General features: G+C 37.3%; 2 protein-coding genes across 3 annotated transcripts; one reads left to right on the top strand and one right to left on the bottom strand.

Moving 5' to 3' along the window:
• The first annotated feature begins 9464 nt into the window (after positions 1 to 9464).
• Positions 9465 to 12879, top strand: LOC110944587 (lysM domain receptor-like kinase 3). The gene is made up of 10 exons (XM_022186243.2): positions 9465 to 10452; positions 10626 to 10835; positions 10923 to 11062; positions 11156 to 11245; positions 11336 to 11441; positions 11540 to 11691; positions 11830 to 11927; positions 12018 to 12156; positions 12266 to 12370; positions 12495 to 12879. The coding sequence occupies exons 1-10, from the start codon at positions 9807 to 9809 to the stop codon at positions 12657 to 12659; spliced, it is 1851 nt and encodes a 616-aa protein (XP_022041935.2). The 5' UTR covers positions 9465 to 9806; the 3' UTR covers positions 12660 to 12879.
• Positions 12880 to 12888: 9 nt separating this feature from the next.
• Positions 12889 to 17255, bottom strand: LOC110865130 (lipase). 2 transcript variants are annotated; one of them, XM_022114353.2, is made up of 8 exons: positions 16795 to 17255; positions 16134 to 16228; positions 15917 to 16020; positions 15695 to 15795; positions 15471 to 15574; positions 14178 to 14615; positions 13846 to 13977; positions 12889 to 13251 (listed from the first exon to the last, which is right to left on the bottom strand). In XM_022114353.2, the coding sequence occupies exons 1-8, from the start codon at positions 17044 to 17046 to the stop codon at positions 13101 to 13103; spliced, it is 1377 nt and encodes a 458-aa protein (XP_021970045.1). In that variant the 5' UTR covers positions 17047 to 17255; the 3' UTR covers positions 12889 to 13100. The 2 variants fall into 2 exon arrangements, with proteins under 2 accessions (XP_021970045.1, XP_035830376.1); XM_035974483.1 differs by lacking the exon at positions 16795 to 17255 and adding an exon at positions 16323 to 16350.
• Positions 17256 to 18497: the final 1242 nt, after the last annotated feature.

Genomic DNA, 18497 nt, shown 5'->3' with positions numbered 1-18497 from the left:
TTAGAATCTATGATAAAAAATTCTTGTGGGGTGGTTCTTTGGAAGAAAGTAAAATGCATTGGGTTGCTTGGGATACAGTTACTCGACATAAGAGAGACGGAGGTTTGGGTCTTAATAAATTAGAACTAGTGAACATATCTCTTTTGTCGAAATGGGGATGGAGATTTAAGAAGGAAGATTGTAATCTTTGGAAAAAAGTTATTGTTGCTCTTCATTCTAGTAGGAAGGGATGGGAAAGTATTCCTTTTAAAAAATCGTTTTCTGGTGTTTGGAGTAATATAGCAAAAAATTTCATTAACACTAAGGTGGGGGACCGCCCTTTAAGGAATTTCTTGAAAGGATCAATCGGGAATGGAGAGAATATTGCATTTTGGCTTGACTCATGGCTCTTCGACGAACCTCTCAAAACTGTATACCCAGAATTGTTTAGCCTGGAAACCGATAAGAGATGTTTTGTTTCAGAGAGAATTAAGTCCCAGGATGGCAGAATTGATCTAAACTGGAGTTGGAATTCGGTACTGTCGGCCGATTCTCTTCAATCCAGCCTTATGCAGCTGAGTGGGGCGCTAATCGGGGTTAATTTATCAGCTGGCCCAGATCGCTGGAAGTGGTCTTCTGACCCGTCGGGCTGTTTTTCGGTTAAACTAGTGAAAAGTTTGTTGAAGAAGGATCAAGTCTTGAGTAACCGCTTCGTTATGGATTGGTGTAGTTGGATCCCGGCTAAAGTTAACATTCATGCTTGGAGGTTGGAGATGAATAAAGTTCCTACGGCCGAGGCCCTTTTGCATCGGAACGTTGATATCGGTGATCCGACGTGTCCTATGTGTTTGACGGAAGTAGAAACTGCGGATCATATGTTTATCGCTTGCTTCATTGCTTCTATGGTGTGGAACGGAGTCAGCAATTGGTGTAAAATTCCTTACATTTTTGCGTTTTCTATTCAAGACCTTCTTTCGGTTTATAAAGGCCTCAGTGTGTCGGAAAGGAAAAAGGACGCGGTGCAAGGTATTATTATGATTACTTGTTGGAGTCTTTGGCGAGCTAGGAATAATGCTAAATTTTCGAATGACCCGGTTAGAATAGAAGGTATTATTAGTGAAATTAAGGCTTTAAGTTTTTTGTGGTTTTCAAATAGGTCGAAGCATAAAGGGGTAGCTTGGAAAGATTGGTGTTCATTTGTAAATATGTAGTTGTGTAGTTTGTTTTGGCGGCCCGGCTTGGGTCGTCTTGTGTTTTAATGAAATTTACCTTTCAAAAAAAAAAAACTCAACCTTGTCCCCCCATTCATTGCCATGATGACAAGAAAGGTGTGCGACCCAGAATTCCAGGACCATCCAACCAGCAGTTACAGTTGTGGTTTACATAAATTGAAACCCTTCTATAAAAAAGATTTAGTGTGTAAGAAATTTGCAATCTTGATCATTATCCCTCTATCCACATCTATAAAAATGTTATCTTTTATCAAAAAAGATTGAAGATTTCCTGTTTGGTGGTCCTAAAGATTGAAGGGTTTGTTTTATTTCTATTGGTTGAGAAGAACCCTTTGAAGGTTTGAGGTAATTCAAAGTTTGAATCTTGTTTATTGTATTTTTTTTGTGAAGAATGGTTAAATTGGGTGGATTTCTTGAATGGGTTTATGTTTGTGTCAAGAACCCTTAGAGGGTTTAATTTAATCTTTTCTAATTAATTATAGATAACTCTCCTATTAAATATTATTTAGTTTAATATCTTATGGATAAATAAATTAGTTTAATATTTTCTTCTCATTTATAATATTATTTAGAGAAAATTATTATTTTGGCCCCTGTAGTTATATCACTTTTACCCTTTTAGCCCAAAAAAGAATTTTTTAACATCTGAGTCCCCAACGTCTTCTTTTCTAACCCTTTTGGCCTCTAACACTAACCCCATCCATTAAATGTTAGGGGCCAAAAGGGTTAAAAAAAAGACGTTAGGGGGCCAAAAATGTTAGAAAAAAGGACGTTGGGGGCTTAGATGTTAAAAAATTCTTTTTTTGGGCTAAAAGGGTAAAAGTGATATAATCACGGGGCCAAAATCGTAATTTTATTTTTTAATGTATAAAATTAGATTTATTCAATTCGTACAATACACGAGGTTTTTAAGGATATATATATTTTTTATTATTCAGTAAAGAAAATTACATTTATTCAAATCGTGTAATACACATATTTTTAAAAATGTAATTTTTTTATTATTTGGTATATAAAATTATATTTATTCAACCCGTGTAATAAATGGGGTTTTTAAAGATGTATTATTTTATTATTTGGTAAACAATATTATATTTATTCAACTCGTGTAATACATGTGGTTTTAAAAATATAACTTTTTATTTTGTATATAAAATTACATTTATTCAACCTGTACAATATTGTTATTATAACCAACTAGGGTAGCGCAGTTGGCCACCAGCACCCACCTCTTCCCAGAGGTACCGAGTTCGAGTCTTGGGATTGGCATATGTCGCCCAGGATAAGAACTCGGCATGGGGAAATCACCGCGGAGCTAGCTTGGTTGGGTAGCGACTCCCGGAGTGAGATCACTCCGGCGGTTGGGAGGACCGTGCACTATCCCCCCCCCCTCTACAATATTGTTCTTATAGATATAACTTTTTTATTATTTAATATATAAAATTATATTTATTCAACTCTTGCAATAAAGAAGGTTTTTAAAAATATATTATTTTATTATTTAGTATATAAAATTTATTTATTCAACTCGTGTAATACACGGGGTTATAATCTAGTATATTAAATAAAATACAACACTAATATCTATTAAATATTTTATTAGTGGGGAACGATCATAAGCGAACATGTTCACGAACATAAATGAACGAACGTGGTCTCTATTCATGTTTGTTCATTTAACCTAACAAACAAAATTTCTTGTTCGTGTGCGTTCATTTATTAAACGAACGAACACAAACGAACTTCTCACTGAACGATTCACTAACTAAACGTTTGGTTCGTTTGCAGCCCTACCTCTTATGATTAGAATCAACCAAGATTAGGTTAGAGACCTTCTAACACTGTTTAATCTGTTTTTGATTTTGAAATTTTGATTTTTGGTCAACCAGACACACCCGAACCTAAACAAAAGAGAAAGGAAGGACCTTTGTCGAACACTCGACTGCAAAAAACTATCTTTGGAAGCATGCATGCATGCGGCACAAAATGAGTTGTTGCCTTTAAGGGTTGTGGTGCAAGTCCTATTCTCTGAAGAAACCCGAGCTGCAATGGCTGGTGGTCAGCTGACCGGGCTGCCAAGCAACATTAAGGCGTTATTAGCTGCCAAAGGTACTGCACCAAGCACACCCGGTTCACTAGCCACCACCTCACGCACACCAAGACCACAGGATAAATGGCTCAAGTCACCAAACCCGAGTGTTTCTGGATCACTGATGAAACTAGATGCAGATGATGAAACCGGTTAATCTCTTAACATCCCGTACAAAGTTAGATAGTTAGAATATATATATATTACTTAGCGGTTATAAAGTATGAGGACCAAGGTTGACAAAGTGAAAGATGGTAACTACCATCATTAACCGAAAAGGTGTGTCTCTCCCACACACCAATTCCGATCGGTACAAGGCACAAAAGGAAGAGACGCGACTGTTGATCGAGTGGACAAGAATCATCACACCTCTTCAAGGTTTAATCACAACCACACATCCAAGAGACGTGTCCTTTCACGAAGAGACGCAACCTTTCATTCGTACCCGTAGAAAACTATAAATAGGATCATGTAGTTTCATTTGTAATCACTTACTTACTCATTCAATTTGTATATACATTCATTCGGTTATTACAAGTTATTGTTATTCAAGTTTAATCACGCTCATTTTAGAGATCAAGATCCAGTTCGGGCCAACAAATTGGTATCAGAGCATCAGGCTCTAAGCGTGGGAATCACAAGGCATCGCAGGGAACTCGCGATCAGGTTTTGGTTTCGTTTTTAATTCGCAAAAGTTCATTTCAGAATTTTATTTTTCGGTTCTAGTATAATCGGTTGAACCGAAGGGTTAGGAATCTAGGGTTTGTTTTGATTCCGGGGTTTAGTGCGAATTAGATTGTTTGGTTGTTTGATTATTACACGATTCGGGTAATCGTGGGGTTTGTTGAGATCTATTGAAACCAAGAAAAGTTTAGTAAAAGTGAAGATTGTTCGGCAGGAAGATATGTCAGGAACATCCGGACAAAATCCGATAATAATACAGAAAGATGGAAATTCTCTTTCCCAGTTTCAGTGTCCGATTCTGAAACCAACAAACTATACGGTTTGGGCTATTCGTATCAAGACGATTCTTAAAGCGAATGGTTTATGGGAAACGATTGAACCGGCAGAAAATGCAACGGTAGACACTAAGAAAGACAAGTCTGCAATTGCATATCTGTTTCAAGCAATACCAGAATATGTTGTATTGCAAGTTGCAAGTTGTAAAACTGCAAAGGAAATTTGGGATAATCTAAAGGTTAGACACGTTGGTGTTGATCGGGTACAAAAGGCGCGTATGCACACGCTATTATCAGAATTTGAATTGTTGCAAATAAAGGATGACGACACTATTGATTCGTTTACGCAAAGATTAATAGTATCGTTACCCGGGCAACTGAAGTAGGAACGACATTGAGTCAACCGACTCTAGTACGCAAACTTCTAAATGGCGTACCGGATAAGTTTACTCAAATCGTTGCCTCCATGGAACAATACTCCGATCTAGAAACTATGACGCTAGAAAAAGCGGTCGGAAGGTTAAAGACGTATGAAGAACGACTCAGGTTAAAGAAAGGAAATCAAGGAGAAAGCCAAGATAGGCTTATGTTCACACATCATGATAACAACAGAGGAAGACAATCTGGAAACCGCGGACGTGGTAGGTTTAATCAAACGCGTGCAAATTGGCGAAACAACGGAAATAGGCAAAGTCCCAAAAACGAAGGATCTACATCTAGACCTAGAAATGGAAATTCTAGAAATTGGAGGAAGTTTGCAAGAACCGACCTAAGTAAGATCCAATGTTTTAAGTGTCAGAAGTTTGGACACTTCAAGAAGGATTGTTCTGAAAAAGACGAAGTATAAGAACATTCAAACCTTGTCGAGGAAGACGAAGCACCCGTATTGCTAATGGCAATACAAGAAGAAAATGTTCAAGAAAGGGCTCTGCTAAACGAGGAACGTATAAAACCAATAAGTTACGCCTCAGAAAATGAAAATTTATGGTACTTAGACAACGGGGCTAGCAATCACATGACAGGAGTGCGAAGTCACTTCAAGGAGTTAGATGAAACGGTGACAGGGCAAGTACGATTCGGTGACGGGTCACACGTAGAAATTAAAGGCAAAGGTTCAATACTACTGGAATGTCTGAACCAAGAACAAAAGGTTGTTTCACAAGTATACTACATTCCAAGTCTGAAAAGCAACATATTGAGCCTCGGACAACTTACCGAAATCGGTTGCAAAGTGGTTATGGACGGAGGTCTACTTACTATCCGAGATCGAAATAGAAAGCTACTAATACGAGTCAAGAGAATGAAGAACAGGCTGTACAAAGTCAAACTAAAGACTGGAAAACCAATCTGCCTACTCTCAAATACCGAAGACATAGCATGGTTATGGCACGCAAGGTTAGGCCATCTACACTTTGATGTTATTAAGGAAATGACTCGTAAGAACTTGGTACATGGAGTTCCCCAAATAAGTCATGCTAGTCAAGTCTGTGACGCATGCTTATTAGGAAAGCATAGTAGGGCACCATTTCCAAATCAGGCAAAGTTCAGATCTTTAAAACCTCTGGACTTAGTCTATGGAGATTTGTGTGGTCCTATAACTCCACCAACACATGCTGGGAAGAAGTATATATTCTTACTTGTAGACGATTGTACTCGCTACATGTGGGCATATTTACTAACTTCCAAGGATCAAGCATTCGAAACATTTAAGGAGTTCAAAGAAAAGGTGGAAAAGGAAGCGCAGACCAAGTTAAAAATGCTAAGGACAGATAGAGGAGGTGAATTCACATCGGTTGAATTCAACAAGTATTGCAAAACCAACGGCATAGCAAGACAGCTTACAGCACCATATTCCCCACAGCAAAATGGAGTAGTAGAAAGGCGAAACAGGACGATGTTATCCACTACTCGCAGTATGCTGAAGGCAATGAACATGCCACAAAACTTTTGGGGTGAAGCAATACGACACACGATATACGTACTAAACAGGGTTCCAACAAAGGCCCTGGTAAACAAGACACCATATGAAGCATTGAAAGGAAGAAAGCCAAATCTGGAACACTTGAAGGTTTTTGGCTGCACGGCTTATGCTAAGGTACTACCACTTCAACAAAAGAAGTTAGATGATAGACGTGCACCTATGGTTTACCTTGGAATAGAAGAAGGATCAAAGGCATACAGATTATATGATCCAGCAAAGAACAAGATATGTGTCAGTAGAGATGTAAAGTTCATGGAAGGTCAACCATGGAACTGGAATAGTTATATGGAAACGGTAGATTCAGGGAATCCCGAATGGACAAACTTTGTCATTCAAGAAGATGACAACCCACCAGAGTTAGAGGAAAATGAACCAAGTAGTCCTGGCAGTAGCGGCCACATCATGACGATTCAGGAGTAGATCAGACAGAAGAACAAGACTCCTATGTAACCCCGCCAGCACATTCATACAATCAGAACTCAGCAGGAAGCTCAAGCAGTTTATCAAGTGGAGGTCCATCTACCTCTGAGAGTACAACAGAGAGTATTAGTGACACTCCAGTAAGACTAAGAAGTCTCGAAGACCTGTATGAAGAGACAGAAGAAATTCAAATAGATCCACATGAATTATTACTCGCTGAAGAAGAACCAAGGAATTACAAGGAAGCATCTAGTGACAGAAAGTGGATTGAAGCAATGAAGGCTGAGTTAGACTCAATAAACAAGAATAACACTTGGAGTTTGACGGAATTGCCAAGAGATCACAAGGCAATAGGTTTAAAGTGGGTATTCAAGACTAAGAAAGATGCAAACGGAAATATTGTCAGATACAAGGCAAGACTAGTTGCAAAAGGATATGTTCAGCAACACCGAATAGACTTTGACGAAGTCTTTGCACCAGTAGCACGTATGGAAACAGTACGACTAATGTTGGCTTTAGCAGCATATCAAGGTTGGGAGGTACATCATTTAGATGTGAAATCTGCATTCTTGCACGGAGACCTCAAGGAGGAAGTCTATGTATCACAACCAGAAGGATTTATAAAGCCAGGAAATGAAGGAAAGGTTTACAGGCTATCAAAAGCACTGTATGGATTGAGACAAGCACCAAGAGCTTGGAATACGAAGTTAGATCAAACCCTAAAGTCACTTAAATTCAAGAAGTGCACTTTAGAGAGCGCAATATATACAAGGACGAGTGAAGCTTCTACACTAATAGTTGGAGTCTATGTTGATGACTTGATAGTCACTGGAACATCAAAGAAGGAGATAGATATTTTCAAATCTCAGATGAAGAACAAATTCGATATGAGCGATCTAGGATTGCTAGCATACTATCTGGGAGTAGAAGTAATTCAAACAGGGGGTGAGACAGGCATCAAGCAGACAGGATATATCAACAAGATACTCAAAGACACCGATATGTTATCCTGCAACGACACAAAGACTCCCATGACTCCAGGAACTCAATTAACAAAGACTGAAGAAGGAGATCTAGTAGATGCAACACATTACAGAAGCCTGATAGGTTCTCTCAGGTACTTATTGCATACAAGGCCAGATCTATGTTACCCAGTCAGTCTACTTAGTAGATTCATGCAAGAACCAAAGGAACAACACCTGAAAGTAGTAAAGCAAATACTACGTTACATCAAAGGAACTAAAGAGCATGGAATCATCTACAGAAAACAAGGAGGATGTAAGATTACAGGTTATAGTGATAGTAGTTTTGGAGTTAATACAGACAAAGGAAAAGGAACAACTGGTCTGGTATTCTACTTTGGAGAATTACCTATAACCTGGTGTACACAGAAGCAACAGACAGTAGCACTTTCATCATGTGAATCAGAATTCATGGCAGCCACTGCAGTAGCATGTCAAGCACTATGGCTTAAAAGATTGTTAAGTGAAATCACAGGCTGGAAAGAAGAGAAGATAACACTCAGAGTAGATAATGTTTCAGCAATAGCACTCATGAGAAATCCAGTCTTTCATGGAAGAAGTAAGCACATTGACACACGCTATCATTTCATAAGAGAATGTGTGGAAAACGAAGATATCACTGTGGAACACATAAGTGGAGAACTACAACGAGCAGATATACTAACAAAGGCACTAGCAAGGATCAAGTTTGCTACAATGAGGGAACTGCTCGGGATTCAAGATTTGAAGCAACTTATGGATGTTCGAGATTAAGGGGGTGAATGAAACCGGTTAATCTCTTAACATCCCGTACAAAATTAGATAGTTAGAATATATATATTACTTAGCGGTTATAAAGTATGAGGACCAAGGTTGACAAAGTGAAAGATGGTAACTACCATCATTAACCGAAAAGGTGTGTCTCTCCCACACACCAATTCCGATCGGTACAAGGCACAAAAGGAAGAGACGTGACTGTTGATCGAGTGGACAAGAATCATCACACCTCTTCAAGGTTTAATCACAACCACACATCCAAGAGACGTGTCCTTTCACGAAGAGACGCAACCTTTCATTCGTACCCGTAGAAAACTATAAATAGGATCATGTAGTTTCATTTGTAATCACTTACTTACTCATTCAATTTGTATATACATTCATTCGGTTATTACAAGTTATTGTTATTCAAGTTTAATCACGCTCATTTTAGAGATCAAGATCCAGTTCGGGCCAACAGATGATAAGTCAGGTGATGGGTCTTTGAAGGTGGTGAAACAAGATTGTTTGACTCCTTCTCGGCCCAAAAAGACGATGTTTAATAAGTTGTCGTTAATGAACCGTGATGAAAATGAAAAGTAAGTCCTACAAGTAGTAAATTGCGAATAGGAAGACTTGAGTTATGTTTTTAAAAGTTTGTGGTTATCAGTTGGTCATATTTGTCTAATCTAACTTGCAATGGAGTCATGTTCGGTTCACATTATCGATACGTAGACTAAACGAAGCTCATACCCACATAGGGATGGCAAACAAATTGACCCTGATGATTAAACCCGAAACCCAAGACAATTAGGATGGGCATTCAGGTATGGATCTATGGGATTAGTTTCAAAAGTTCGTTGGGTTTAGGACGAGTATGGTATTAGGTGATACCTGCCCGGTTACCTGTATTGGAGTTTATCCAACTCTAGTAAAACCGGACCCGAAACCATTTGGAAATTGTGAAAAAGGAACAACCTAGTATACCAATTAAAACACTTAACAGTTATAAATACTCAGTTTTTTTTTTTTTTTTTTTTTTTTATGATAAGCTAGTTTTGTAGATTTAAGACACCAATCTTGCCGGCCAAATCTTTGGCATATCCTCTTGTGCATACTTGATTTCAGTTTAATTTTTTTATTAATCAACAAATTGACTATATCAAGATTAATATACATATAAAAACAGCTAATTAGCAGACCAGACATGTAATCTCTTGTGTAATTCACAAATAAATTGTTTACATCGACAAGGTTTTGTTTACAGACACAAAAAGATCTTTAAATTCATTAACAAACAAACACAAAGTGACAAATAAAGATTATACTAACCTTCAACTTCATTCTATTGCATTAATTTCCTCTACTTCTTTTCTTGCATACAATCTTATGGCTTCTCAGAAACGCGGTTTTCTGCTTCTTGTTATTGTTATTGTCACCTCATCTTTGATCCACACGATCATCGCTCTTCCAAACGAGTTCCCCTTCACTTGCTTTAAGGACTCCAAACCTTGCAACTCTATACTCTACCAACACAATGATCTTACAGAAGACAGCATCTCATCGCTTTACTTGGTTAACAAATCACAAATTCAGACTATTGGCCAAGGAGACAAGCGACACCACCTTGTAACGGTTCGGTGTTCTTGCCAGAACGTGAAAAACACGATTGCATACTTTTACGACACCATCTATCCGATAAAAGAACATGATACATTCTTGAAGGTTTCTAATCAGTTTTATAGTGGGCAAGTTTGGGCGATTGGAGATGAAGGTTCAAACTTTCCAGCTGGCACAAATGCCACTATGCATTTGTTGTGTGGGTGTGCTGAAACCGATTCTCAAGTTATGGTCACGTATACTGTTGAGCCACTTGACACACTTTCAGATATTGCTGATCGGCTCTCGGCTGAAGTGAGTGAGATCGAGAGTGTAAACAGTGCTTTGGTTCAGAAAACCGGGTTCATAGAGGTTGGTTGGGTTTTGTATATTCCTATGTATAAGAACGGAGCTCCATCACGAAAATTAAAGAAAGGTAAGTTTTTCATCTAGTATGATTATTAGATGTGTTCTTAATGTTCTTGGAGGTTAATTATATAAATGTACATATCATGTACAAACACTTTGTTAAAACTATTTATTGTATTTTTATGTACTTTTGCATCAAATATGAATACTAAGTTTACTAATCTTGTTTCACTTCATCAGGAAAAGATCATAAGTGGGCGATTATATTTGGCACACTATTATCAGTCGTCGCAGTTTTACTATGTGTCTCGATAATATTAATGTTCATGAAGAGGAAAAGATCCAAAAAACATGACAACGAAAACCTAAAGGCCGAATCTAAAATCATGAGCTTTAATAAATCCGTAGCTTCAACACACACTCGGTACCTCAGTAAAGAAAGTATGGAAGGTCAGTCGTCACTTCAGTCCAGCTCTCGATTCATAGTATCAAACAATACCACACATGAATTTAACTCGGGTGTATACGTATATACAGGATTAACAGGTTTTGATACAGAAAGACCGTTAATATATGATTTTAACGAGATAGCTGAGGCTACAAATAATTTCGACGACACTAGGAAAATTGGAGAAGGTGGATATGGGAGTGTATATTTCGGTATACTAGGAGAGAAGGTACAAATCTGTTACTTTTTATTGACGACGATTTGTGAGTGTTTGCCTCATTTCTCCGCAAAACTTATATGATCAATGATCTCGTGCTTTTAGGAGGTTGCGATAAAGAAAATGAGATCTAACAAGTCGAAAGAATTTCTAGCAGAACTCAAAGTCTTATGCAAGATTCATCATATTAATGTGGTAAGTAAGTTATATTAAATTTCCAAGTTATGTAACTATATTTTCTAGCTTCACAAAACTTCTTGCCAACTGAGCGCGCTCGGATAATAGGTGGAGTTACTTGGATTTGCTAGCGGAGATGATCATTTGTACCTGGTTTATGAGTTCATTTCAAATGGATCTTTAAGTGAGCATCTTCATGACCCATTACTCAAAGGTACTACTATCTTTCAAGATTCTTAAGGGTGACTAATAAGTAACAAATTAAGTTTAAAAAAAAAACGAAAAAAAATTACTGATCAGATGAGAAATCAGGTCATCAGCCACTTTCTTGGATTGCAAGAGCACAGATTGCATTGGATGCTGCAAAGGGTATCGAGTATATTCATGACCATACGAAGGAGCGATATGTACACCGTGATATTAAGACAAGTAACATCTTACTTGATGACCGCTTACGAGCAAAGGTACTACCTACTAAATACTTTATGTATATGTTTCATGGTTTCTTAAACCAGAACTACATAGATCAATTGCTTCATTTATGTACATAAACCTTTAAGCTCGGGTCAAAGTTCTTAACGTTTTTTAAACGTGTCCACAAGGTTGCAGATTTTGGTTTAGCAAAACTTGTTGGAAGAACAAATGATGATGATTTTGTAGCAACTCGCCTTGTTGGAACCCCGGGATATCTTCCGCCAGAGTAAGTTTCTAAATCTTACATGTCATATAACCGTTGTATAAGTTTTTGCTTCATTAAAACACGTTTTAACTCCAAAAATATGTGTGACAGGTCCGTCAAAGAATTGCATGTAACAACAAAAACCGACGTTTTTGCATTTGGTGTGGTTCTAGCAGAGCTTATAACTGGAAAACGAGCACTCATGCGTGACAATCGGGAGCCCAATAAAATGAAATCACTCATAACAGTTGTAAGTTTGTACTGGAAAAAGTTCAATATATTGGCAAGATAAGTTGATCAACACAAATGGCATCGGCTCATAGTACGCGTATATATGTAACCAAATTTAATGTGTTTAGATAACCAAAGTATTCGAAGAAGAAGAAGAAGATCGAGAAGGCGCACTAGTATCCATTAGAGACGGTAGTCTCAGGGACAGTTATCCTGTTGACGATCTATACAAGGTGCGTCTCATTACTCATTACTATATACTCCTAGTGCAGAATCAAACGCGTGAACTGCTGCATCTAAACATGATGAATAGTTTTATAAGTCCCTAAAACTTTAGGCCGACACTTATTTTTGCAGATGGCTGAAATTGCATATTGGTGTCTAAGCGAAGATCCGAACAACAGACCAGAAATACGAGAGGTAGTTGAGTCTTTAGCTCGAATAGTAATGTCATCAATTGAATGGGAAGCGTCATTGGGCGGGAGTAGCCAAGTTTTCAGCGGTGTTTTTGATGGCCGCTGAAAATGTGTCAATCAGTTTTCTTTTATGCGTAAATTAAACCGAAACAGTTACCATGTTTGCAATCTTCTTATACTAATTGCCTGCAGTGTTACTTTTCTAAGTTGAAAGTTAGAACCGATTTCCTCTTATTTATTCGTAGCTAAATATCTCTTCTACTTTGAGGGTCGTTTCGTATTTACTAAATTCATAATGCAACATGTGACATGATAATACTGCCAAAAGAAAAAAGTTGCGAAAACGAAGCATATGGATAATGGATTGTTACATTGTAATGAATAGAATTCATATAACAAATCTTGAGAGTTGTACAACATTGGATTAGTGCATATACGCGCATCATTCACTCTATCAGACAGATATTACATGAGAACTACACGACTCGGTTACAAAGGGTCAAATGCATGTATATAATTTTGTATAGCGGCTAACCTCGACTGTCAATTAAACATGGTCTGGCATTGTCGGAAGCTTTCTAAACGCGTGTTTCCTACATCGCTCAAATATACTGTCATACATAACATCAAACTGTACTCCTGCTCTTTCACGGTTCACTACGAAAAGTATGTGATCCCCCTCCACTATCTTGTAGTACCTGCAACACCAAAATCATATTTAAAACTGCACCTCCAAGTAGGGCTGCAAACAAACCGAATGAACAAGACCTTGTTCGTGTTCGTTTGTTAAGGAAATATAGTGTTCACGAACTGTTCATGAACACTTACCGAACGAGATATTAAGTTCGTGTTTGTTCATTAAGGAAATAAATGTGTTTGTTAATTTTAGATAACGAAAGCAAGTGAACGTTCATGAACACAAACTAATGTTCATGAATCATGAACACATATGGAAACAAACGAACACAAACTAATGTTCATGAACAAAATACTTATTATATATCTTACTTTTCGGAATTTTTAAGTATTTAAATAAAATATAAAAACCAAAAACACTAATGAACTATCGAACACAAATGAACATAAGCAAACATGTTACTGAATGTTCACGAACATAAATGAACGAACGCGGCCTTTGTTCATGTTCGTTCATTTATTAAACGAACGAACACAAGCGAACTTCCTGCCGAATGGTTCACGAACCGTTCGCTGAACGTTCGGTTCGTTTGCAGCCCTACCTCCAAGGCTCCAACCCCCTGAAGCGTATACAAGGACTTGAATATAAATCTTACCAGATGCCTGGTTGCAAAGGTTGGCACTCGGAATCTTCAACTACAAATCGACTAGGGTGTTCAACCGGGAACTTAGGGTGAGTCATCGACACAGTATTTAACGCACCGTCATTATCCCACCATTCTTCATCCCTAAAGATTAAAATACATTACATGTAAGATACAATAATTTTTATAATGATAGTTATACATTTTTATAATATTTACAACATCACCCAGTTCTTACATCTGGTTCGACCGGTCTGACTAGCCCGACCAGTGGACCGGTAAGGATACCGGTTCTAGGTCCGGTCCGGTCCTAAAAACATTGATTTTTATAAAACTTAACCAACCTATAGCCCTTGAAAGGCGGAGAGACATCAGGTGGGTGCCTCCACTGGCACATCTGCAAAACTCTGATAAAGAGCAACGGGTGGATTCCTAATATATTTGATGGCACCGTACGGCCCAATAAGTTTCCAGTACGTTTTGTTGCGTAACTAAAGTAGTATGTACTAGGAAATGTGTTTAGATGGCTATTGAGACGTAATGATCCTTGGATCGTTAGGTCTGGAAGAATCCAATCACCAGATGCAAACGGGCCTGAGTTTCCAAGTAGAAGATCAACAAGACCCCAAACGCCAGCTTTCTTCCATGACATATTGTAATGATCAAACCCGAAGCTGTAATAATATTTTAAAATGGGAATGTCCATCCAATCATAAACGATAACACCAATGCGTAATAGTTGGAGAAGGCATATGGCTTTCATGGATCTCCCGTCTTCTGGCCTGAAAAGCAAAGTGAAATTTAGTGTGTAATCTTGAGTGTTTGGACCAGGAATAAAAAAATAATTTTAGAGTAAAATGCCATTTTCGTCCTTGAGGTTTGGCCACTTTCGTCCAAAGGTTTGTTTTTCCGCATCTGGATCCAAAAGTTTTGAAATCTTGCCATTTTCATCTGACTAGCTAACTCCATCCATTTTTCTCCATTAAGTCAGGGGTATTTCTGTCTTTTTTGTTAACTTAAAGGGCAATTCGGTCTTTTAGACTTTATTTAAAAAGACCGAATACCCCTGAAAAAGACTGAATTGCCCTTTAAGTTAGCAAAAAAAAGACTGAAATACCCATGACTTAACGGAGAAAAACGGATGGAGTTAACGAGCCGGATGAAAATGGCAAGATTTCAAACCTTTTGGATCCAGATTCGGAAAAACAAACCTTTGGACGAAACTGGCCAAACCTCAAGGACGAAAATGACATTTTACTCAAAAAATTAAGTTTAATAAATCTCCGTTCTTGCCTTAAAAACAACAGATTTTGATGGATAATTTTAAAATCTTGAAAAGGGTGTAATGAACAGCAATAATTTTCACAGCTAACTGCATTAATAGTTAACCAACTTTGACCAGAAAAAAATCATAATTCATTTTTATTTGTGGCCAACTTAGTCCCTATTTTTTCCATATTAGGTAAGCAACTTTTGAAAGCAGAAAAAAAAACCATAATTTTGATATATAGTAACCAACTTTGACAATTAAAGTTGATATTTACCATCTTAACTCATGAAAAACACAGATATTGATGCATAATTTTGAAATCTTGAAGTGTTCGCTATCTAAAAAAAAACAGAGAGATCAAACTTACTGCATCCCATCCAAGTAAGCTCGAGTAGTCCCGTTGAACGCACCAGACAAAGCCGTTACACTTAATACCCAGTTTTCAGAAGTGTTTTCATATCCCCTAAATGCCTGAAAATTTATACCATATCCATGTTTCAAAGGGGGCCTCAAACATATGTATTTTCTACACCTAAAAAGCCCAAAAAATGTAAACGCTGACATCAATCCGAAACAAAAAAAAAAGTGAACCTTGTCAGCCAACATCTGCTGCAGAACCCGAATCACCTGAGCACCGGCCGAATGTCCAACAAAGTGAATTGGATGATCTTCATCCCATTGTGGGTAATGCCCTAATAAACATCAAATAGAAATTCCACATTCAATTCTTGACCCTATAGCACAATACTCCGCTTCAATTGTTTCATTAGAATTATTTAAAAACAAATGCTGAAGATCACTATTTTAGCTAACCTTGTTCATATACCCTTCCAAATTGGGCATGCCCACAAGCCTTGCTATGTTCTTCACCATAATCAACCTGCCCACCTTTCAAATAATAAAACAATTCTCTAGCCCTAATAACAAACACAAAAACCCATCATCAAAACCCATGATTTATTCATCAAGATTCAAGCCTAACACAATCACATCAAGAAAATAACAAATTGGGGACAGATTAAAAACAAACCTGTCATAAATACTGGTTAAAGAACCCAGATCAGGCACCAAAACCTTCTCATCTTTCTTCTCTGCTCCAGCAAAATAAGACAATCCACCTAATCTCTGCCAAGAAAAGGAAAAAAAAATCCAAAATAAGATTTTTCTTTAAACAATTAACTCAACAAATCATCATCAAGAATGCAAATTTAACTATTACCCCTTTCCCAAATCCAAAAATCCCAAGACCCCCCCCCCCCCCAAAAAAAAAAAAAAAAAAAGAAAACAACAATATAAGGTTTTTCTTTAAACAATTAACTCAACAAATCATCAAGAGTGCAGCTTTAACCATTACCCTTTCCCAAATCCAAAAGTCCCATATGCCAAAACAAGATTTTTCTTCAAACAATTAACTCAACAAATTATCATCAAGAATGCAACTTTAACCATTACCCCTTTCCCTAATCCAAAAATCCAATGAAAAAAATTCCAAAACAAGATTTTTCTTCAAACAATTAACTCAACAAATCATATTCAAGAATCATCAAGAATGCAACTTTAACCATTACCCCCTTTCCCAAATCCAGAAATCCCATGAACCAAAAAAACAAACCAAAATAAGTTTCTTCTTCAAACAATTAACTCAACAAATCATCATCAAGAACCATCAAGAATGCAACTTTAAGCATTACCCCTTTCCCAAATCCAAAAATCCCATGAACAAGCACAATGGGGGGCAGATCATCATCACCATTTGCAGAACCACCCATCTTTTCATCCCTAATTGAAGGTTCAATATTCGACTTAAACAGAAAATCATTCAACGCCAACGAAAGATCACCGGCAACCGCAGAGCTAAAGATGTAAAACCCATATAACAAATGAACGACAGAACTCACGCAAAGCTCAATCAATTGAAGGGCCGCTACAGAAAACCTAAACATTTTCAAGAAAATGAAGAAACAGAGCCTTCTTCAAGAAATTGAGAAGAAGGCCCTAATTTCTTCGAAAAAGGATTGAAAACCCAGATGAAAAATGGGAAATTTGAGATGGGATTTTGATTTTGTAGAGTTTGGTTGGTTAGCGGAAACAGGAGAACGTTTTCCACAATTTTCTCATTCGAAGTACAACGCTTTCTTTACAGAGGGCAAGTTTGCGTTCACTCGTTTCAATATATGTACAAAAAAGAGTCCAAAAAGGCTGCTGTGGATTCCTGCCACGTGGCGTGATATTGGGCGTTGATTAGACTATGTATTTTTGTGGGTCCCACTTTAATTATAGGTATCGAATTTGGAATATGGTATTAGATAAAAAAAACTTGTGTGTAACGTGTTTTAATCCGATATATCATCATTTCTTACTACGATGGTAATTTCACCAATATAAATTATAGAGTTAATTGCCAAAATCGTCCCTGATGTTTCGGCACATTTGCCATTTTCATCCAAAATGACACTTTTGTACCAAATTACCCCCAAGGTTTGTAACTTTTTGCCATTTTCATCCAAACCACTAACTTAGTTTATTTTTTCTGTTAAGTTGAGGGTATTTTGATGAAACTGACAAATATAAAACCACAGGGACGATTTTGGCAATTTACTCAAAGCCTTTTTAATTTCTTTTAGAGTAAACTGCCATTTTGGTCCCTGTGGTTTGGTCAATTTTGCCACTTTAGTCCAAAACTCAAACTTTTTGCATCTGGGTCCCTGTGGTTTCAGTTTTATTGCCATTTTGGTCCAAAAATGAAATCAGGTCATATTTGTCTTATAAAATCCTGTTATTTTGTCATTTTCCGTAAGGGCAAAATGATCATTTCTTTTTTATAAATAAATACCATACTTTATAAGACAAATATGTCCTGATCTGCCCCTGAGGAAAATAACAAAATTGCAGGATTTTATAAGACAAGTATGACCTGATTTCATTTTTGGACCAAAATGGCAATAAAACTGAAACCACAAGGACCCAGATGCAAAAGGTTTGAGTTTTGGACTAAAGTGGCAAAAGTAACCAAACCTCAGGGACCAAAATGGCAGTTTACTCTTTCTTTTATCTAATTATTTTTGTTACATATATAATAAAAAAGAATGAGTAAACTGCCATTTTGGTCCCTGTGGTTTGGGCACTTTTGCCATTTTAGTCCAAATCTCAAACTTTTTAAATCTGGGTCCCCGTGGTTTCACTTTTATTGCCATTTTAGTCCAAAATTAAGAGTAAACTACCATTTTGGTTCGTGTGGTTTCACTTTTATTGCCATTTTAGTCCAAATCTCAAACTTTTTGGAACAGTCAAAAAAAGGGGGTTTTTGAATTTTAGACTAAAATGGCAATAAAGATGAAACCACAGGGACCCAGATTTAAAAAGTTTGAGATTTGGACTAAAATGACAAAAATGC

The sequence above is a fragment of the Helianthus annuus genome, chromosome 6 (genome assembly GCF_002127325.2).
Source record: "Helianthus annuus cultivar XRQ/B chromosome 6, HanXRQr2.0-SUNRISE, whole genome shotgun sequence".
Classification (NCBI taxonomy): domain Eukaryota; kingdom Viridiplantae; phylum Streptophyta; class Magnoliopsida; order Asterales; family Asteraceae; genus Helianthus; species Helianthus annuus.
The sequence above is the reverse complement of the archived record's forward strand: the minus strand, read 5'-3'. Positions and strand labels throughout refer to the sequence as shown.